Genomic DNA, 21,230 nt, shown 5'->3' with positions numbered 1-21,230 from the left:
ACAACCAGGCCAGAGAGAGCAGGTATAATCTAAAGCAGAGAGCCTGGTGGCCCTCACATAACAAAGTGACGCTGTGGTCAAATTACAAAGGTAATCATCAGAAGTTCACAGGAACTGAGACTTGAGGTTGAGAGCCTCGGCGAATTGTCTGGGCAAGAAAAGACCTGGAACTGGTCTGGTCACAGAAAAGAGCAGCAAACATAGGGAAGTCTGAATCCAGGAAGTTCTTACATATTTCTTTTAGGGGCTGAACCCAGTCCTGGGGCTAAGTCAGATGGGAAGACAGATGATCCAGAGTGCAGACACTGAGGACAGAGAAAAGGGTGGAGCCTACATTTTTCCTAAGCCCTTACCCCAGGCTATACATTAGCTGTTAGGAACCTCAGAGCCTCTAGTTCAGGGGTCACACAAAACTCTCTGTGGGCCAGATAGGGCACAGAAATGAAAGAAACCAGGAATAAGGTACCGAAATGAGAAGCAGTGACTATAGCAAACTGGAACACCCCCCACCCCGCAACGGGTGGCAGCTACTCAGCTCCAGCCAATTGCTGTCATGTAGAAAATGTAATTTTATTGTCAGATCATCCGATTTTCCAGAGAAACCAAAATCTGGTTTTTTAGATGAAAGTTTATCTTAAATGTTGCCAAAGAATTTAAAAAGCTTTCAAAAACATGTCTGTAGCTCTGATTTGACCCATGCTGGCCATCTTAACTGCTGCCAGTTGCCTGATACTTGGAGAGACTAAAGACTTGGCTTTGTGGTAATACTACGTTCCCTGAGTTTTTTGATACCCACAAGGGTGACTTTTGTGTACAGAAATGATTAACCAGAAATTAGTTTTAAAAGCTATATTCAGTTTTCAAAGTTACATATTCAAAATCCCAATTCTCTGCCTAAGCTTTTAAGTTCAGCTTACAAACCTCATTATTTTGTTTATAAAACAAAGGAGTTTGATTTAATGGAAGGTTATGTATTTGATTTCAAGTACTTCATTTATCTGACTGAAGTAAACCTTCCCAAGTACTATTATATCGCCAATAAATTATGTTCATAAATACAGCAAATCTTAAATAATTTAAAATGTTCCAAAACTGTATAGACACTTAGGAAGATTTCAATGTAAAATTCAAGTCTAAATAAATTACTCAACACGCTTTAGTTGGTATTACAAGGTAAACCTATGAAACTGAGAGGCAAACTCTCTTCCACATGTCAAGGACTGAAGATACAAACGGCACAGGTTCCTTAAAGCAAATGTAGTAATGGCGTGGCTCTCATGTTCTTAAACACACCCCTTCTTCATTCTAAGACCTCCAGCATTAAAAGATACAGACAGTACAGTTTCAAGGTTGCCTTCTCAGATGGCTGAAGGTTGGCTGGACCAGTGACTGGATTCTAAGGGACCCAGAAAGTCCTACTTGTAGCCTCTGAAAGCCTAAAGGACCTCCATTTCTTATACAAACGTGGTTATCCAGCTCAGATCCCTGGGTTCGATGCTCTTCAATACCTAACTACATTTTCTCATATAAGTTTAGAACCCGAACTGGGCTACCATATACCCTCACTGGGTGATGCATATCCTTGGCTCTGAAAACACTTAAAAGTCTTTCCATCTTGGGGCACCTGGCTGGCTCAGTTGGTGAAGCATGCAACTCTTGATCTCTGGGTCGTGAGTCTGAGCCCACACTGGGCATAAAGATTACTTAAAAAACAACAAAAAAAGTCTTTCCATCTTGAGGATTCCTGCTTTCCTTTTATTTTCTTCCTTTCTAGGAGGATCACAGCCCTTACAGGTATTAAAATGACAGCTGGCTAAATGCAAGACTTCTTCATAACTTTGACTTTTAGTCACAATTCCTAAGGTTCTCCTGGCAGAACTCTGGTGCTCTCGCCCTTAGTTCACTATCTGTCCTTCATTCCATACTCCACTCCAAAGCCCTTGCTCAACTGGCTTTCCCTCTAGCACTGAGCACCCTTCTTAAAATTCTCACCTCTCACTATCACCCTTTGTTCACCCACCCCTATGCTGACCAGATAACCAGAGTATCCCTACTCCATCCTCAATATTGTGGAGCCCTGCCCCCTTCTCCTCAATTCTCCCCCACTCACACTTCTTCAAGGCAACCAATCTCACCCTAGAAAAGAAGCGAAAATCTGATATTACTTGTTCATAAGGCATAAATAACCAAGACCTTTTATGCTGGGTAAACTGGATGCTTCCTAAGGGGAAAAGAAATGAAAGAAAGGGAATGAACATTTCCCGGGCACTTAACTAGGTAGGCACTGGGCAGTGAGCTGTTTCACTTAAGGTGTCTCATTTGTTCCCAATAACCACACGAAGGGGCCTGTTAAAGAAACCAAAGCTCAGATACTAAGTGATCTGACCATCTCAATATTGGGAATGGTGAAACCAAGATTCAAACCTAGTCCATGCAACTCCAAAACTTGCCCTTTCTCACCACACTGCTTTTCCTTCTTCAATCAAAATCCTTCCTAGTCAAATGGTGGCAGAATAAAAGAACATTGTCCCGGTGGGAAACTCTGCCTTACCATTTCCACTGGCCGGGGGGGGGGGGGGGGCTCTAACCTGGAACTTGTCCAATTCTGTAACCCATCCACTCTGGAAAAGCTCTCCTAAACCCTCACCCCAACAACGAACAGAATAGTGCTCAGTTTAGACAGCATTTTCACATATACTGTCCCATCTGTGAGCGAGGTAGTAGCAGTTATTAGCCAATTTTAAAGATGAGGGGACTGAAGCTTAGAGACAAACATGCCCAAAGTCACGCAGCCTGTGAAAAGTACACCTAAGATTCACACGTAGATTCACTGCCCCTGAACCTTGTGTTCGTTCCTCTCAGCCAGTGTCCTCCACAGACACTCTCCTGCCCCATTTCCTTTGTTCTTCTGGGGATTAGGTGGTAAAGTAGAGCCTGGGTCTTTGCTTCTGTTCCTCAAGACCCCATCCTGGCAAAACCATCTTTGTCCCCAGCCCTGCCTTTCACAGACATTCAGGCTCTTACAAAGCCTTATGTATGGCCTTTTCCATTTTGCTCCCCTACCAAGCCATCTCCTCTGAGATTCTGCTTCGAGCACTGTATCCTGAGAAAGTAGGATCCAAAAAGCCCTGCTGCCAGCAGTTTCCTTCTCCCCAAGCACTGACTGAACACTGTTCACAGACGCTTGGGTCTTCGCAATAAACCATCTCCTACGTACCCACACTGAACTGAGTATTTTTAACATGTTTCCACATACACTTAAAACAACAATGCAAGCCATGTGCTATTTCCCACCTATTTCCCACAGGTGAAGTGGCTAAGACCAAGAGCTCTTAAACTCACCTAAGGATAGTCAGGAAGCAGCAAACAGGGATTTCAAACCCAGGAGGCACATCTAATGCCTCTACTCCTATCAAAACATCACACAAACCCTTGTGAAAACAATGACCACAGTGACAGTAAAGTGGGTAGGATTTTGCTCAAACAACAGAGTCAAAAGCTATTTGAAAACTTAGAGGGAACCTTCTTAAGCCCATGGTCCTGCTGCCTCTAGACTAGTATGGCAGCCTCTGCCCCAACCTCCATCTCTCCCACGTTCCTGCCTGTTTTGCTGCCAGCCTGCACACATCTTCAGTGACTCCTACCCTCTTGGTAGCAGTTCTGATGTTTTCTACTGTCACTGACATTGTGTTTTGGGCATTTTTAATATTACAGGAAAGAGATTTTGGAAGATCATTCCCCAGTGACGGTGGTGTGATAGGGTCCTTGTGAATCAGGTCACTGAGAAGGGGTAGGGACAGGTAACGAGTGGGAAAGTTTATGCTCATACCTCTGCTCTGTTGTGCTCGCAAGTCAACAACTAGATTTGCCCTGAGACTAGAAGCAGGACCTTAATTGGAAAGCTAGATGGGGAAGAGAGGTAAAGCTTTGAAAGACAGAAGGGCTGGGCCTTGCTATGGAACTGTCACTCTGCTAAGACTTTCTTTACAAACCTTATTTCACAGAGCCCTAACAAGGTAGGTAATGTTATCCCCATACATATGAAGGAGTTACAAGCAGTTTGTCATTTGCCCAAAGTCATACAGAATGACAGATCTAGGATTCAAAGCCAGGTATGCAAAACCCTCATTCTCAACCACTACCCTATGTTGCACTATATGCTACATACTGGAAAGATAATAAAAACCTAACCCAAATATAGCTCAGATTTTGGGTTAAGGAGCAGAGCTTCCCTTAAGGGCAGAATTGACCTCAATGACCGAGTAGGTTTTAAGCAAACTGAATATAACACAGCAACATTTTCTGCGGCCAAGGAGAAGGCTTCCAAGGCCCAGAGCCAAAGAAATCTAGAAGCAACGAGGTGAATATAAGGTGACTACAGGATGGCCTCTAGTCCAGAAATGTCTTGGCACAAGCTAGAGAGGGGTTTTCTTCACCCATGAGGCTGGGGACCAAGGTCAGGGGCAAGAGATTGTGCGTGGCTACAGAGGCGCACGGCAGAGAGGCTTGGCTCGGCTCATAGTGGGGAGGAGGGGAGTGGCTGGAGGTGGGGGCAGACCTGAGATCAGAAGGATCTCAGTGTGGAAGAGGTTGAGAATTCCAGGCAGCTAGGATACTTATCAGGCTGATGTCTGAGTAACTGTACCCAGAATCTCTTCCAACGAGGGTGGCGGAGTGGCTCCAGAGGCCAGAATGCAGACAGACTTCTGAGACAGAGGACAGTGGAAAGGCTACAAAGGAGCAAGTCCAATCCATCTGCACTCCAGGACAAACCTGGGCCAGCAACCAAAATGATTTCCAAAGATTTCTATGGCTAACCAAAGAGTTTTCTTCTTTTGGGGTCCATCACCTGGTTCCTTCCTAGGAGTTATTAACAGAACCCTTAAACACAGAGGAGCAAAGTGTTTGGGAACTGGGAAAGAAGCCAGAGGAGAAATGTATGCTCTTCACTACTCCCCAGCCCCTGGTTATCTACCAGCTATCAGCTTAGACTATGTTACTTCCTGGAGGAAGCCTACCGTGAACACCCAGCTTCTCCGTTGAGGATTCGTAATGCTAACGGCCTGCTTGGTGTCCCCATCGAACTGAGAGCACGTGGGTCCAGAAAAAAAATGCTCCAGGGTACTCTGCAAATGGTAGCTATTAAGATCCCAGTCTGATATTTTTCTGGATTCTCTTCTCAGTATCTCAATACCCTTCTGCCCCAGAACCTCTTAACACACATATAACTTAAATATGTTGAAGGTCATGGAATAAAATTGAACGAACGGGGCCCAACTTGACGGCCTTGGTGTCTCATGACGTGAAATTGGCATAGCTTCTCCAGGGGTAATGGGAAACCCATTCAGCTGCCCTCACACCTCAAATGATGTAAGGAAAGCTCATACCTGATGGTTTCTCACCCTTGCCCTGGGCTGGCATGGAGAGTGGTAAAGTCTGGTTGACTGGGCAGAAGGCATCAATTTCCTATTTCCCTCCCTCTAGGACAGGTTTAGGTACCAAAGCCTTTTTGTCTGCCCCCAACTCAATATGGGTGTCTCCAGGGCATTTTCCTTGTTTTTACCTATGGTTTTCTTGAGAGAAAAGAAATCACTGGAAATATGCTCACAAATCACAGAAATCAAGTTTCTGATTAAGTTACATAATAAATGTAACCACCACCACCACAACCATTTATTAAGTGCTTGCCAGGCACTGTGCTAAAGCTTTACATTGTTTCAGTTAATCCAACAACCATGAGGTAGATATTTTCAACACTACCCCTCACCCAATACATATCATTAGAATTGAGGAAACTGAGGCTCCGAAAGGAGAAGCCAACCAACAAGGTCAAACCATCTGGTAAGTAACAAAGCTACAAATCTGAACCAAAGACATCTGACTCCAAAATCCATGCTTTAAAACACTATGCTAGATTGTTTCTCAATGGAATTTAAAAGACATATATTTCTTCCCCCAAATACTACCTGGAACCCAGACTTCAGGTGGGGAAGAAGGCAAGGCATTTTTTCACTTCTTTAATCAGCTTTTGTACTTAAACACTTGGGAGGAGTGAAGACAGCCTGGGTAAGCTGACCAACGAGTCCCTCTCGCCTGTTACCCCAGCTTCCACAGCTTTTCTCATCTAAGACCTCTGATCCTTACATAAAACTACCCAATATGCTGTTTCCCTTCCAGCAAATGCTGGAATGCAGAGGTCAGCCAAACTTGGTGACTCGGAGCATTGCCAAAGACACTGGAGAGAAACTAGGAGATATTCACAAGATACCCACCATCCCTGAACTGCTTACTGGACCATAAGGCACACAGACGCATTTAGACAGAAACACAAAACTGCTTCTTCTATCCTGGCTTGCCAGGCCTGGCCCCACTCCCGGGATTCTCCTCGTCAATCTCTCCTCACTGGCTCTCCACTGTCCAAGACTTTAGGTACCTTCCCCTCACCCACCTCTGGAGGCCCCACGGACCATTGGTCCCTGGGCCTCAACGATGCCAGGGTCTAAGGCCTTGTCCCCTAGAAACGTGCCAAAAGTACTCGGTCTGGCTCCACTGAGGACCCCAAGACTTATGAGGATTGAACAGAGATGGCTGAAGACTTGCAGAAGGGCCACCAGAGTTAGAAAAGCTAAACAAGCCACACAGAATTAACAAAGGAATACTAAGAGGGCAGAGCAGACACAGAACGAATGGACTAACCACATGTTGAAAAAGGAAGATAACTCAAAGATGCTCAGGGCTGAACCCAGGGGGAGAGATCCTAGAGAAAGTCTATCCAAACACTTGCAGCCCTGGGGCTTCTGAAGAAAGGGCAACCATTTAGGAAAAAGGCCCTTGGCTGAGGGAGAGACTGGACAGAGGAAAGCTGAGTGGGAGAGGGAGAAACTAGGGGAGCCCTGAAAAGAGAAGCTGGAGTATCTCTTCAATGCAGGAAGCTTGAGAGGACACCAGAGAAGTCGGCAGGGACTGGAGGACGAGCACTGAAGGTTCCAGAGGACGACAAGAACAGGGCTGAGAGGCCAGGGCCTCTGGAACCCCAAGGGCCATGTCCAGGTGCACCCCGGCATCCACCCTGTTTGGGTAAAACTAGTCACCGAGGGCTATTCCCTGTCGCCCTACTGAACTCTGCAGCTAATCTGGAGGGCAGAAGCCTCAGAGGCAGGGAGTTTACCAAAGGAGAGACAGAGTCCTGTCTGTGGGAAGTTCACATTCTGAGAGGAGACAAAGAACCGTCCGTGTCTAAAGAACCCACCACACACAAGACACAAAACTGAGGAACAAATACCAACTAGTGCAAATTAACATAATCCTTAAAAGTGTGAAGACAGAGGAAGAATGCGCACTGACGTGCCACGGAGACCTGCGAAGATCCAAGTTGGGACTTTCCACACCTTAGGACTCAGCCCACTAGAAGTAATCTTATCACCTGTTCACATGCCTGGGTGGGGCTTCAGTGCTCTTCAGCAGCTACTACACTGCGGAGGCACCGACTGGGAAAAATCAACATTGCTGGGAGACCTGTAGTGAAGAGTCCCTCCCTGGGGAGCCCAGGGACTCAGCGGAGCCTGGGGGCAGAGCTTGCTCTCTACTGATCTTCCTCCTCTCTCAACAATCTCTCATCTTGTCCTCAAAATGTGCAAGATTCATGGCTTCATAACCTCTGGCTGTTTCGTGTGGTTTCCTCTCCAACTAAGTAGAAGCTCCTAGAGGATAAAAACCAGGTCTTCTCCACACCCTGCAGTGTAGGAATGTAACAGACACTTGTCACAGGTGGGGTATCTGGCGTGTTGATTAAAAGAATTTTTCCACAAACAGCAAACATGGCAAATCTTTTCCACTGCTATTCTTTGCCCTATCACTTGCATTTGACACCCATCTATCTCTCTTTGATGGCTCACGCCTAAGACCCGCCCATTACTGTATCCACCTCAGGCTGGGGCCTGGGCCTACCTAAGCTTTGTTAAGAAACACCAGCTCAGCTCGCTTGTGGGAACAATGGAAGGGTATGTGGCCCAAGAGTCTCTGGTGGGGGCAGAGGGAGGGTCTCCCCACACTGGGCGGGCCCACTGATAAGGATCCTTCCCCTCTCTGTCTCCTAACAGATTCAGATTAATGATCGCTCATTCCTAATTGTCAAATTTCTTTTCCTTCATCCTGTGTCTAATCATCAGTGACAGAAACCATTACGCAAATTAGAGTAGACGACTTCCCCCAACTGTTCGCGTTGGTAAAAACCTTGTAATTTAGAGCTCTGATTTGTAGGGGAAGCTGGTCTCCCCCAGGCATCCTGGGCATCTGCTCAACTGATGCCCAGAACAGCCCCTCCTCCCTCCCCCAAACTCCAACCCCCCAACAAATATTTGACTTCACAAAAGAGTAGTTTCCCATGTACCTGCTGATGTAAAAATGGGAGCCTGTAATGTGGCTGACCTCCATTCAGGTCCAAAGCCCCACCTTCCCTTGATGTGTCTGCCTCCACGCTGCTGGTTAGCATTAAGAGTAAGCAACAGAGCAGATATGTTTCTTAGCCGCAAGTAGAATTTGAGCCTAAACAGCCCTAACTTAGTCCTAAGGGAAGGGAGGAGACTAGATCTCTTCCTTGGGGGAAAGGGAGGAAGCAGAACATGAATCAATGTTTTTAGTTATCATCTAGACTGGATCTTCAATCTTTAGGTGCAGAAGCAAGCTGGGAGAAGTTATGATACCTATTCAAGCACAAATAATGCACTCGGATCTAGAACTCCTTTTCCCCACAACTCCTTCCAGCACTCTTCACTCAGAACAGGGCTTCCCGGTAGTTTTCCCAAGAGGTCTTTAGCTGGAGCCCAAAAGAGCTTTTTCCCTGAACTGTATCTTGTGCACCTTCTTGGGCACTGCCCAGTAGGGTGAGATCTGAGGACAGCCTGTAGTACAAGGGAGATGGCAAGGTAGGAGAATCAACAGTTTGCTGGAAAGGGAGCAGCACGGAGTTTGCAGTCAAATTAACACTAGGTTCTTATCTTGATTGCCACTAGTCACTGAAACCTCTCTGAGCCCGTTTCTTTAGTGGTGAAATGAAAATACCTACCTTGCAGGATAGTGAGGAATAAAGATAAAAGCACTAGGCAGATAGTGAGTGTCTAATAATCAGGTTCCCTATTGTATTACCCAAGGGTCAGGACCAATCCTGTAAAGAACCCTCCCCCTTGGTCGCCTTAGGTCAGATCTGTCAGCACAGCATCCAGCCAGGATCAGCTGAGTGGCACATGCCTTTCTGCTGCACATCACCCACATCTTTGAGGGCTGAGCTAGGAACGCAACAGACCCGCTAAGGAGAATAATAATCGCTATCTTTCAAAGTTTGATTGTGGTCAAGTTTATCCTCTGTCTGCCTTGTTTTCTTTGCTGCGCTCCTCTTTCCCAAGAGATGGAGGGATGGAGATCACTGCAATCACATTTTCCAGCATTGGGTATATTTGAAAGAACTACACTTGAGAAGGTACCGTGTTTGCACACCCACGCTGCATCAGAGAACCCCAGAATGGGGTACTAAAAATAAACACCCCTACCCAAAATACACACACAGGTGCACACATGCATACACATACATCCTCTCAGTCCATCAGTGCGCTGTAACTGTAAACTGAGCTTTGGGGGTTAGAGCCACAGCTCAGATGCTGAAAGTAAACCTTTGGCAAAAAAAAAAAAAAAAAAAAAAGGAAAAAAACCCAGAGTTTTCCAACTCCTCTTTCCTTCCAAAGAGAAGGGGCATGGAGATGGGAGTGGAGGTGAAGAGACACAGGGCCACCGGGCCACCATACCGCCCAATTCCAGCGGCCCCAGTTCCACTGAATCATGTGACCGATGGCCCTTTGAGTTGTGCAGTGCCCAGCTGTATGTAAGCTGCAGCCCTGAGAGGGGTTCCCACAAGTAATGATGAAAAGGAAAAGAAATTCCACTTCCGTGCTCTATCATCAGTTGCCCTGACTTTCAAGGGTGTTTGTAGAACATTATAGGGGGGTCTGGCAGAGGCGCTGGCTTTAAGAAGCAAGGCTGTATTTTTGTCCTTGCCCTGAGGTGGATGATAGGTGGTAAGTTAGCTGCCTAAGCTTGACCCCATTTCATTTACTTGGCCAGGAAACTCCGCAGGAGTAGAGGACGTGGCCTGGGCTGGGAGGGTCACAGGACCTGGAGGTTGTAGTGAGACCTGACCAATGTCCAATGGCTAAAACTGAGTTTAAAAGCTTTAGGCTAGGTCAGGCAGTACTTCCCTGGGGTTCACACTGTATGTCCCACTAGACAAGGTTAAGCAGTGGAGAAACTTAGTAAGCAGAGAGGCAGGCCAGTGTGGACAAGGACACGCACGTGCACGCGCACGCACAGACACACGTATCACACACACATCCACACAGAGGCTTACACCCCTAGAACCTAGAGAAGCCACTACTAGGAGAACTCCCTTGGCACTCAGCACAGGGAGCAAGAGCTGGTGCTGAAAGAGAGAAGCTGTATGTGTCTGCAATTTGGAACTTATGCATAGTCCTTGGCTCTAATGTCCCGAGGCTCTTTTCTATGTATGGCTTGAGCTTAAGGGTCCAAGTTGGAAATCTGTCTAATTCTCTCACAGGAAGGCTATCTAGGCTCTCAGAGGCAAGCCTCCCTCTCACTCTCCCTGTTAAGAGTCCCAGTAACCATTCCCACCCAGCCTAGAGCCTGACTCTGTGAAAACTGGAAGGAGGCAGACTGACCTGACGGTCAGGAGAGCTCTGGCCCTGCAGCCCGGTAGTGGGCGTCCAAGACCATCTCCTCCCTCTCAGGCTGAGGCACTGAGGCTGCAGGAGACAGGAAGGAGAGCCAGCAGTGGCATCCTGACCCAGGAGGAGAAAGCAAGGAACAGATACATACATGCGTGTGCATGCACACACACGCACACACATCCCGACGGTGACAGACTGACACACACAGACGTGATGACAACCAGAAGCTGGGACTCCACACACTGAATGCAGGACCTTGGGGGGGAGGGGGGGCAGAGAGGGAAGATGCTGGGGCACAGAGGCAAGGGCAAGAAGTCCCTCCAAATGGGAGTGGAGCGCCAACCACCCTGCCTTGCCCCAAACACCTGCCTCCAGGGCCATGGCAAGAGTCCAGTCCATTAAGTGCAGCGTGCAATACTAGCGCTTGGAGTCTCCTGTCCTCATCAATGAAGCGGTGTGGACGGGCTAGCAGTCACCTGGCAGGAGGCCTCGACTCCTGGCAGGCTAGTTGTATCGACCCTTGATCATTGTGTTCAACAAGGGCCCCACCTGTGAAGAGACATGAGGAGCCAGTCAGAACTGCCTGTCCCCTGGCCCTGGAGCCAGACGTGGTGTGTCTGGAGGAATTCTATGTCCAGCCAAGGGCAGGGATAAGGCTTTCGTTCAATCTTGTAAACCCACTAACCTACTCTCTTCCTGGAGAATGTTCCAGGACATGGCCCTCTCCTTTGGGTCCATCTTGTATTACCTTCCCTCTCACAATACCCTATAAACAGCACCAAACTGACAGAGAGAAGGTCAGAGGAGCCAATAATCCCCCAAAACCCAAGAATGCCTGCATGTTTCTTAAACGAGCTTTAAGAAGGTTAAATGCCTCTGTATCCTGAAACGGTCACATGCAATCGGGGCTGGTGCCACCTCCCAATCCCACAGGTCCTCCGAATGCTGAGGCTATCCACAGGAAGAAGGCCAGAGCATTACAAATGCCTCCCCTGGGTACCCAATGGGCCACTGGCACACCTGTGTGGGAAGCAGGTCTCAACATTACCTACAGCAGCCTTGGCACAGCTGGGAGAGCGTGAGGAGATGCTTTACTGCTCGCTTCCCATTCTAGAAGAATCCCCTCAGGGGACCCCAGCTGGCACACAAGCCCCATGGGGAACATTACCACTAGCATGGAACAGATTATAATTGATCCACCAGTCAAGCCCAGCTCTCACCAGAAAACAAAGATTTTCTGAACACACCCATAACCTCTATGGAGAGAAAGGACACCAGATACTGAAACAGAGCTATGGAGAATGTGACACCAATCCTGACTTGCCCTTGTCACTCTGCCCATTGGGCCACAGGAGTGCCACCTTGGGGCAGCCACATACCTCTTGTGGGTTCCCCAAGGCCTCTCCAAGCATCTTCTCAATGTTTCTCATTATGGCCACTTTCTGATGGGCTTTGAGAGGATATTCAATTCTCTTAGGGGTGGGGGCCCCCTGCAAAGGAAGCAGCAGCTCAGGAAATGCCTTTAGCAGCAGGCTTCAATGTAACCCACCATTCTAGCACCTTCACCCCTTCTAAGAAACCCAGTTCAATCCCATCCCTCTTCATCTCCCCAAAGACCTGGGGATCACTTTCAGAGAGAGCCAACCTCCCCACCCTGCCCCAATTCATTTATTACACCTACCTCACCCCAATCCCATCTAGGGGGAAAATACCCATATTCACCTTATACCAGAAGTTCACAGTGATGGTAATCCCCCCATTTAGTAATGACTCTATGTGATGCCACCTGCAAGAAAATAAACATGCTCCTGTTTGCCACCAATATTCTTTTAGAGGGAGGGATGGAAAACTAGGTAAAGTCTGGCTAAAGCAAATAACAAGGATATATCTTTATACTCATCCTGTCAAACACACCCCGGGACCAGAGGCAGTGGTGTTCAGTTCAGTCTCCAAATACAAAAGAGCCAAGAACAGTCTCTCCAGCCTCAAGCCACTGGGATCTCTTTGGACCTGAGGAACTGTCATCTTGTCCTAGAGACTGGGTTGTCATTTCCCCCATGTTCAGTATGCTCACATCTGGATATGCCAACCTTTCTGTAGATCACATAAGACCAATCCTGCCACAACTCAGAGATACAGCTCCCAAGAAGCCCAGTCCTAGCCCCCTCCTCACCAGTACATTGGGATGTAAAGAACATCACCAGGGCCAACCACTGTTTCATAACCAACCACGTTCTGGAAATTGGGGAACCTCTCGTAGTCAGGATTGTCAAAGTCCACCTGAGAGGTTCAAGAGAAAGAAAAAAAAAATCAGTCAATCACCAAATCTTTATTAATAACTGTGATGCGCTAGTCTGGTAGTGATAAAAAGATGGCTTTAAGAAAAAAAAAAGTGTTTAGAATTTATATCCAGCAGAAGATACCACACACACCTTAAACATACACACACCCTCTCAGAGAACAGTGTAAGACAGGCCATACTTGAAGATTGATAAAGAATCCTGGGCCTCAGTGCTCCCGAGGTCAGAAGCCAATCATCACAGCTTGCAGGTCAGAAAACCTACTCATGGCCTGCAGATATGAGGAATGAGGATGCATCCTTCAACCACATCTTCTGAAACACTCTCCCACACACATATTCCTACCAGCAAAAACTCATACATGAAGTGGCTAGGCAGTTTTCTCAAGAAAGGAGGGGACCTCTCTGGTTGGCCATAAAGTCAACCACATACTTCTTTTAGATCCAAGAAAGACAGTAAATGACATATGACAATTCTGTTCATCCTTCTCCTTATCAGAAAGTAGCAGCATCCATGACAACAGAACAAATGATTAAATCCAATGGAGACACACACATTCAAGCAGAGTAACCAGAGTCCACTAGCATTAGTGATGGGGTCTGCCCTCCAGAATTAGCTCAACGGAACGGTTTATCCTTATAAACATCTGGGGGCCACCACAAGGGCCTGGAATGTGAGCTACACTGTGAAATTATCCTGAGTTTATCCACAGGGAAGGGGAAAGACATGCCAACCTTGGATCCCAAAGGAGTTCTATACCCTCCTCAGACCACACAAGCTCACCTGGCTCTGTCTGTCACATGGGTGATGAACAGGATATGGGTACAGGCACTCAAACTGATCCGGAGGGAATAAAATGCATCGCTTGTAGCCTTTTATCTGAGCAAAGAAGTTCTGCTGCTCATCATAGTGAGCAGGTGTCACATTTCCTGTAGGAGGAAAGACATTTTCTTATTCCGAGCAGTGGCTCTATTGCATAGGCTGGCACACAAGGCCCAGTGCTGGAGAGAAACCCAGCCTGCCCTCTCAGCTAAGGGTTCCCAATCAAAGTTTCAAGCAGCATCAGGGTGACTGCAATTACAGCTCTCAGCAAAGTAGGTGTTACACTTTCAGTGGGCAGTAAGTTGTTCAGAAACCATCGCTGGCTAAGGGCTCACCATCAATTACAGCGACGCAAACTTTCACAAACGACGCCTCTGCCCTTACTGGAAGCGGCAGCACATCAAGAGAACAGTCACAAGCCTGGCCAAGTAATATACTGGGCATACTTGCACTCTTCTTGACTATAGCACAAATGAAAGGGTAGCAAAACAAGAGTAACAACTGAAATGACTGGCATCAACAACACATGCATCATCTTCTTTGATGGAGTTAATTGGTCATTTTAAGTTGTACGAGTATGTACTTGCTCTGAGTAGCTCTTCTGGAGCTCAAAGATTCTCAACCTCTGTTCTCACTTCAACACATCTGTGGGATGGGACACTTCTTAGAGCAACACTGAGGCTGTTAATTCTCATGGGGGCATGAGGGGAGCATATCAGATTCCTGAAGTGTTCTATAATTTGAATAAGGCAAATTATTTAAAATGCCAACTTGAATTAGTTCTGCCCTAGTATATGTATGCTCCGTCTACTCTTTATAACTGGGACCTCATCTGTTGTTTATCCTTTGCACAATCCGAGAGCTGAGGGGCCCTTCTGTAGGGCACAGAGTTCAGAAAACACTCCCTGGGTCGGCCTGAGTGGGCCAAGACAGCCGCCTTCTTTAATGCTGAGTCCATGTGCATCCTCAAAGGAGATTTGCTCTCTCATCTCTACCTGAGGGATCTGCTTCTGTGCACTCTACCGAAGGGCAGGAAGGCAACAGAAGAACATATAGCTAAGTAGGTCGAAACTAGCTCCTGGCAGGTTAATCAAGAGCTGGCTTCAAAGGGGCAGGTTAGGGGTGCAATCCATAAACTGCATCGCTAGAAATCCTTATTAATACTTGCAGCAAAGGATCCAAAGCTGAAGAAAGGACAATAAAAGGAGAAGAGACCAGTACTCTGCTTCCTTGATTAATCCAATTTATTCACTATTTACTAAGTACCTACTATGGGCCTGGCCTTGAGCTAGTGCCACAAATAAAAACAAGAATGAGGGGTGCCTGGGTGGCTCAGTCGGTTAAGCGACTGCCTTAGGCTTGGGTCATGATCTCAGGGTCCTGGGATCGAGCCCTGCATCAGGCTCCCTGCTTAGCAGGAAGCCTGCTTCTCCCACTCCCCCTGGTTGTATTCCCTCTCTTGCTGTCTCTCTCTCTGTCAAATAAATAAATAAAATCTTAAAAAAAAAAAAAAAAAAAGATAACGATCCTGGCCAGTAAGCAGCTCTCCTTCTTTTGACTGGAATTCAAAGGCCTCTCCTCTCATTCAAATGAAAAAAGAACGAACGAACATATTCACATATTTGCTTGTGTATGCATAAAATCCTCTAGCGGGATACATAAGCAACTAAAAACACGTGGTGCCTCCAGGGAGGGATATTGGAAAGCTCAGAAATAGGACTGGAAGAGAGATTTATCATTACACACCTATTTATACCTTTTGAATTTAACTCCATAAATATATTAACATTCAAAAGATAAAGTTCAATTTATACTGAAAAAATAAGCTTTCCTCTTCTACTGGAATAAAAGTCTTCTGAATACAGACAGATCCAATAAATAGAACAGTATCTCAGGAAGATCCCTAATACCTGAGTATACACGCTCATGCAGTAACTGAGGAAGGGAAAAGAGAACTAACTCTCTTTTTAGAGTGCATGAAACTAGCTTAATCACTTTATGTACATTATCTCATTGAATCTTCATAGCTATTTATATTATCATATTCCTTTCACAGAAGAGGAGGCTGAGGTTTAAAAAAGTTAGGTGACTCGTTCAAAGTCATAAAGCAAATGAGTGGTGAAGACAAGCCTGGAAATCAGGTTTGTAGGACTCCAAGCTATGCTGCTTTCTGAAAGATTTCTTACCTTCCATGCCGATGAGCAGCAGGTTGGATGTCAGCTGTCCCCAGCCACGCTTTCCCTGTTGCTTATTAATCCAGTTCCAGTTAAAACCCAAGAAGTCCATGACAATCTTTCTGCCCACGGTGTCATTGAGTGTTTGCTGCAGATACAACCTATGTTCCCCGAGAATAAAATCCCATTAGTGCACATACACAGTCCCTTGGCATGGCCTCCCCACATCTGGAAATCCAAATTCACAACAGCACCTCCCAGAGAGACCAGCTGCAGCCATGCAAATTTTAACCAAGACAGATTCTCACAGAACTGAATCCTTGCCTGTACCTTCTTCGAGCTCTGTTCAACACCAAACTTGCTATTTTAAAGAAAAAAAAAAAAATTTTTTTTTTTTAATGTAAACGCTATACCCAATGTGAGGTTTGAACTCACAACCCTGAGATCAAGAGTTGCATGCTCTCACCAACTGAGCCAGCCAGGCGCCCCTAAAAGAAGTGATTCTTGACCTTTTCTGGGTCACAACATAAATCTAAGAATCCAAGGAACGCTTCCATAAATATGTACATACACACAGAACTTTCATACAATTTAATAGATTTCTCAACACCTACTCAGAGACTAAAATGATTAATCAGCTTTTCTCTAGAGACGCTCAGAGCCTCAGACATCCTCTTTGGCCCTCGATGGCCGTTATGATAGATCATATTACTGTTCACCAAGATCTAGTTTCTTCCCTGTGGGAGAGTTAATTCTCCTGTATCCCCTTGAAGCCAAGCTTGCTTATTTAACTTGCTTTGACCAGGTATGTCCACAAAAATGACTTGTGTTGCTTCTAAACTGTAATTTGAAGAAACAGTACTCACTACCACCACATCTCTTTCCCTCTGCTAATCAACTGCAAGGTTTCAGATAGTAGCTGCTGGGTCCCAAAATGAAAAAGATGATGTAACAGTAGAGCCTCCATGTGACCTATGACAGACACCGCAGCATGACTGTTGTTGTTATAAACCTAAATAAACCTTTGTTGTTTCAAGCCACTGCCTCTGGCTTGAAACCTAGTTTATCTTAACTAATTCAGCTGCAGCGGCCTTCTACAACTGAAAGCCTCATCAGGCTTTCTGCAGACCTAGGGCTCCTAATACACCGAAGATCGGAAATTAATTAAGGGATGTGAAAACCCAGACACTTGCTCAAGTCCCATAAGGGACATTAATAAAGGGGCAAACATGAAGACAAAACACAAAAGCAGCCCTGTTCTAGTCCCGAGAATGTTACTTCAAATGGCTCAAAGGTATCTCAGTGCCTAGAATCAGGATGCTTAAGGCAATATTAACTAGAAATCTTTTAAGTTGTAAACACTAGCTACCTTTTGGGGGACAAGGAACCCTCAGGACTCAAATGCAACCTTTGGACTCTCCCCAGAAATTATAAAATATTCATACAAAAATTTTGCCAAGTAACTTTGAAAGAGGCAGAACACTCACCAAACATGAATCCAAACAACTCCTATTACATCTGAACAGTAAATGGTCAAAAGAGCTCAAAGAGAAATCATAGAATTCCTTGAATCATAACAACCCGTACAATTCCAAAGTGGAACTGGTTGGTGGTAAAGTAAGCTGGTAGGGCAAAACCTGTGCATAGGAAAAAAATCTTCCTTGAATCACTCATAAAGACTACACTCATAGCTTATACTTAGTGAGGCAAACTGCTCTCCCTAAGGGAGATAAGAAACTTAAAGTGATTGAGGAACCAGGACTCCTGTGTCTTATCTCATGCTCCTTCCAGCGCAGATGTTCATGCAGTGGAATTACATTCCATCAGCACCATTTAAATTGACTTCTCTCTCTCAACATTGGGGATGTGTGGACGTATGCATACACATGTATATGCTATGTTAAATTTGAGGAAACTTAAGCAGAAGATGACTTACACCAGTCTTTGTAAGACATAAAAAACTGATCAATCACAGTTGAGACCCTGGAAACTCTTTCTGGTCAAAGTTCTAGTGGTATGATAACGGCTACGTGTCAGGAAGACACACAAACACAAAAAAGATATTCCAAATCCATTCATTCAGCCATATGCTGCTAAGAGTCAGGGAAAGAACTGAGGTAGGAGACTAAAGAGAAGCCCAGGGTTGGGCACGAAATGTGAGATGGAGATGGTCATTCACCATGAAGTACTCAGTGAAAGCAATTCCCCAGAAGCAATGTTACAGTGTGGAACTGAATGCTGTCCGGGACCTACCAAAGAGGCTGTCTTCACATATAAGGATAAAAGCACAGAGGAAGAGTCCCATCTGAGTGTGTCCTGTGTTTGCTATCTCTAGTACAATGTGGAAATCCATATCAACTGAATCTGATCTCCCCTAATCTAGAGGACCCTGACATCCTTCACCCCAGAATCATAACAATCTATAAAACTTTTTAGTTTTAATTGTCCCAAGCCAGCCTAACATTTTAGGACACAGGGTGCAAACTGGCCATCTCAGGGCTAAATCCAATGACAGTCGGTTTTGTTTGGTACCCCGCAGCATTTCTAAAAATTTGAATTAGCTGCCTCCATTTAAAAGTCAAAAAAATGTTAAGTAAAAATCCTAATTTCTGGCTTCTCTTGAAAATGAGAGTATCTGGCAACCCTGGGACTGCATTCCTAAATGGAAACAAGAGTCAAGTAATGACTTCTCACTTTGAACAAGGCATATGCTTTCAGCTTCATTGTAGTTTTTACCCAAACAACTTCTCTCGTTTTGTTCACCTACCTGACCCTTCTAGGCAACTGTGACTGTCACTCTGTGAAGACAACAAAGAACTACAGAGTCACAATTCAAGTCTAATCATTCTCTCATCTCTCAAGCTAGAGAACTCGTCTAACTCCTCCATATGCTCAATTACAAGAAAGGAAAATGAATGCCCTAGATTCAGTGGGAAGCCACGATCTGGGAACTTACCTCTCTTCTCCTCCTTGCTGCTGTATATCCTGCAGTTTCTCAACAAACTCATGAAATTTCATCTCCTCCCTGTTGGACCTGGGCTTAAAGTTCTGGAAATTAGCCATCTTCTTCTCATCATAGTACAAGAACTTGTGGGTGCTGGCACTGTACACAGAGAAGTCTCCGTTGCCAATGTTCTCCTGCAGGTATTCAAGGTCCCATTTCAGGGCAGGATACACAAGATTTGTGTCTGTCAGCACCACAGGCTCCTAAGTGAAAACAACAAGTGAAAAAAACAAATAAAGTCGTCCCAAGGACCTGGTGGATTCTTGTCTCATGAGTCCAGCTTCCCTACTTCTGAATACTTTCTCCTGTGAACAAGCGCGAACTCCTTAAGTTCCATTTCTCCTCGCCTCCCTCTCCATCTTCCCTCAGGCCCTGGTCCACAGCCCTGCCAGTTCCCCACTTGTATCACCACTCGCCTTTGACCTCTCCTCTCAAGCTGGTCCCTTCCCCCTCCCCCTTCGGACGGGGCCCCGCCTCCTACCTCATTCTCGATAAGCTCCTCCGCCCGGGGGTCGCTCTGACTCAGACGCGGGATGGGCCGGGTCGGGAAGCTATAACTACGCAGTTGGGACTCATCCCAGGCGAGGCTGGGCGCTTCGGCCTCTTCTCGGGTTTCTCCAGAGCCCGAGGCCGCAGCCTCCGTCGCTGTCGCCGCCATCTCCGTCGCTACAGACGGCCCCACCGGAACCGGAAGCCCCGCCTATTCCGGATAAAACACAACGGAAACCATAGAGATGGCCTGCGCGCGAGAGCGGTCCAGAGACACAAAGAACGCGGAACCGGGGCGTGGGGGAGCTCCTCCTAATGGTGACCTACAGCTTTACACCCTAAGCTCGGCCCCTGAAGTCTTGGGGCGCAGAGGTTAAACCCACTGATCACCTGGTTAACCAATACACCAAATATTATTGCTACGTCAGTGTGCCCAGGCCTACACGAGAAGCAGAGAAGGAGGCCAGTTTAGCGGGGCATTAAACTTTACAGTCATGGATGGGGAGAGAAGTAAACTCTTGACCTACCTAAGAAATCAGAAGGAAAAGCAATTGTCAGATTGATAGATGTTGGGCAAAGGTTGCTCTGCAGGCCTAGACAAAAGATAAAATCCATAGAATGGGAGAAAATATTTACAAAGTATATAGCTGATAAGTGACTTCTGTCTAGAATATATAAAGAATTCTTACAACTAAGCATAAAAAGTCAACCCAGTTAAGAAATGGATGAAAGACTTGCATAGACATTTCTCCAAAGAAGATATACCATGGCCAATAAGCACATGAAAAGATGCTCAACATCTTTAGTCATCAGAGTAATGCAAATCAAAACCACAATGAGATACCATTCACAGCCACTAGAATGTGGAAAAATTGGAACCCTCATATGCGGCCAGTGGGAATGTAAAATGGTGCAGCTTTTTGAAAAACAGTTTTACAGTTCTGCAGAAAGTTAAACAGAGTTATCCTATGATCCAGCAATTCTCCCTTTCTTTCTCTCTTTCTTTCTTCTTTCTCCAGCTATTCTACTGCTAGGTATATACTGAAGAGAATTGAAAACATACATCCACACAAAAAAGTTGTACAAGAATGTTCATGGCAGCATTATTTATAATAGCCCCAAAGTGGAAATAACCCAAATGTCTATCAACTGATGAGTGTATAAACAAAAAGTTGTATATCAATATAACAGAATATTATTTGGCCATCAAAAGAAATGAAGAACTGGGGTGCCTGGGTGGCTCAGTTGGTTAAGCGACTGCCTTTGACTCAGGTCATGATCCTGGAGTCCCAGGATCAAGTCCTGCATGGGGCTCCCTGCTCAGCAGGGAGTCTGCTTCTCCCTCTGACCCTCCCCTCTCTCATGCTCCCTATCTCATTCTCTCTCAAATAAATAAATAAAATCTTTATTAAAAAAAGGAATGAAGAACTGACACATGCTACAACATGGACAAACCTTAAAAATATTATGCTAAGTGAAGTAAGTCAGACACAAAATGTTACATATTGCATGATTCTGTTTATATAAAATGTCCAAAATAGGCAAATCCATACAGACAGACAGTAGATTAGTGATGGCCAGGGTCTAGGGGTAGGGGTAATGAAAACAATTTAGAATTAGTGGAGATAATTGCACAACTTTGTAAATATACTAAACATCACTTTATTGTACACTTTAAAGGGATGAATTTTATTGTATGTGAATTATA

At 45.7% G+C, this 21,230-nt stretch overlaps 1 protein-coding gene across 1 annotated transcript; it reads right to left on the bottom strand.

Moving 5' to 3' along the window:
* Window positions 1-349: 349 nt before the first annotated feature.
* On the bottom strand, window positions 350-19,710 carry HIF1AN (hypoxia inducible factor 1 subunit alpha inhibitor). Its single transcript, XM_035027359.1, has 8 exons — window positions 19,515-19,710; window positions 18,986-19,236; window positions 16,042-16,190; window positions 13,817-13,962; window positions 12,907-13,013; window positions 12,456-12,519; window positions 12,113-12,223; window positions 350-11,282 (listed from the first exon to the last, which is right to left on the bottom strand). The coding sequence occupies exons 1-8, from the start codon at window positions 19,689-19,691 to the stop codon at window positions 11,238-11,240; spliced, it is 1,050 nt and encodes a 349-aa protein (XP_034883250.1). The 5' UTR covers window positions 19,692-19,710; the 3' UTR covers window positions 350-11,237.
* Between the last annotated feature and the right edge of the window lie 1,520 nt (window positions 19,711-21,230).

This window comes from Mirounga leonina, unplaced genomic scaffold (assembly GCF_011800145.1).
Source record: "Mirounga leonina isolate KUSES-001 unplaced genomic scaffold, KU_Mleo_1.0 Mir_114, whole genome shotgun sequence".
Lineage (NCBI taxonomy): Eukaryota > Metazoa > Chordata > Mammalia > Carnivora > Phocidae > Mirounga > Mirounga leonina.
The sequence above is the reverse complement of the archived record's forward strand: the minus strand, read 5'-3'. Positions and strand labels throughout refer to the sequence as shown.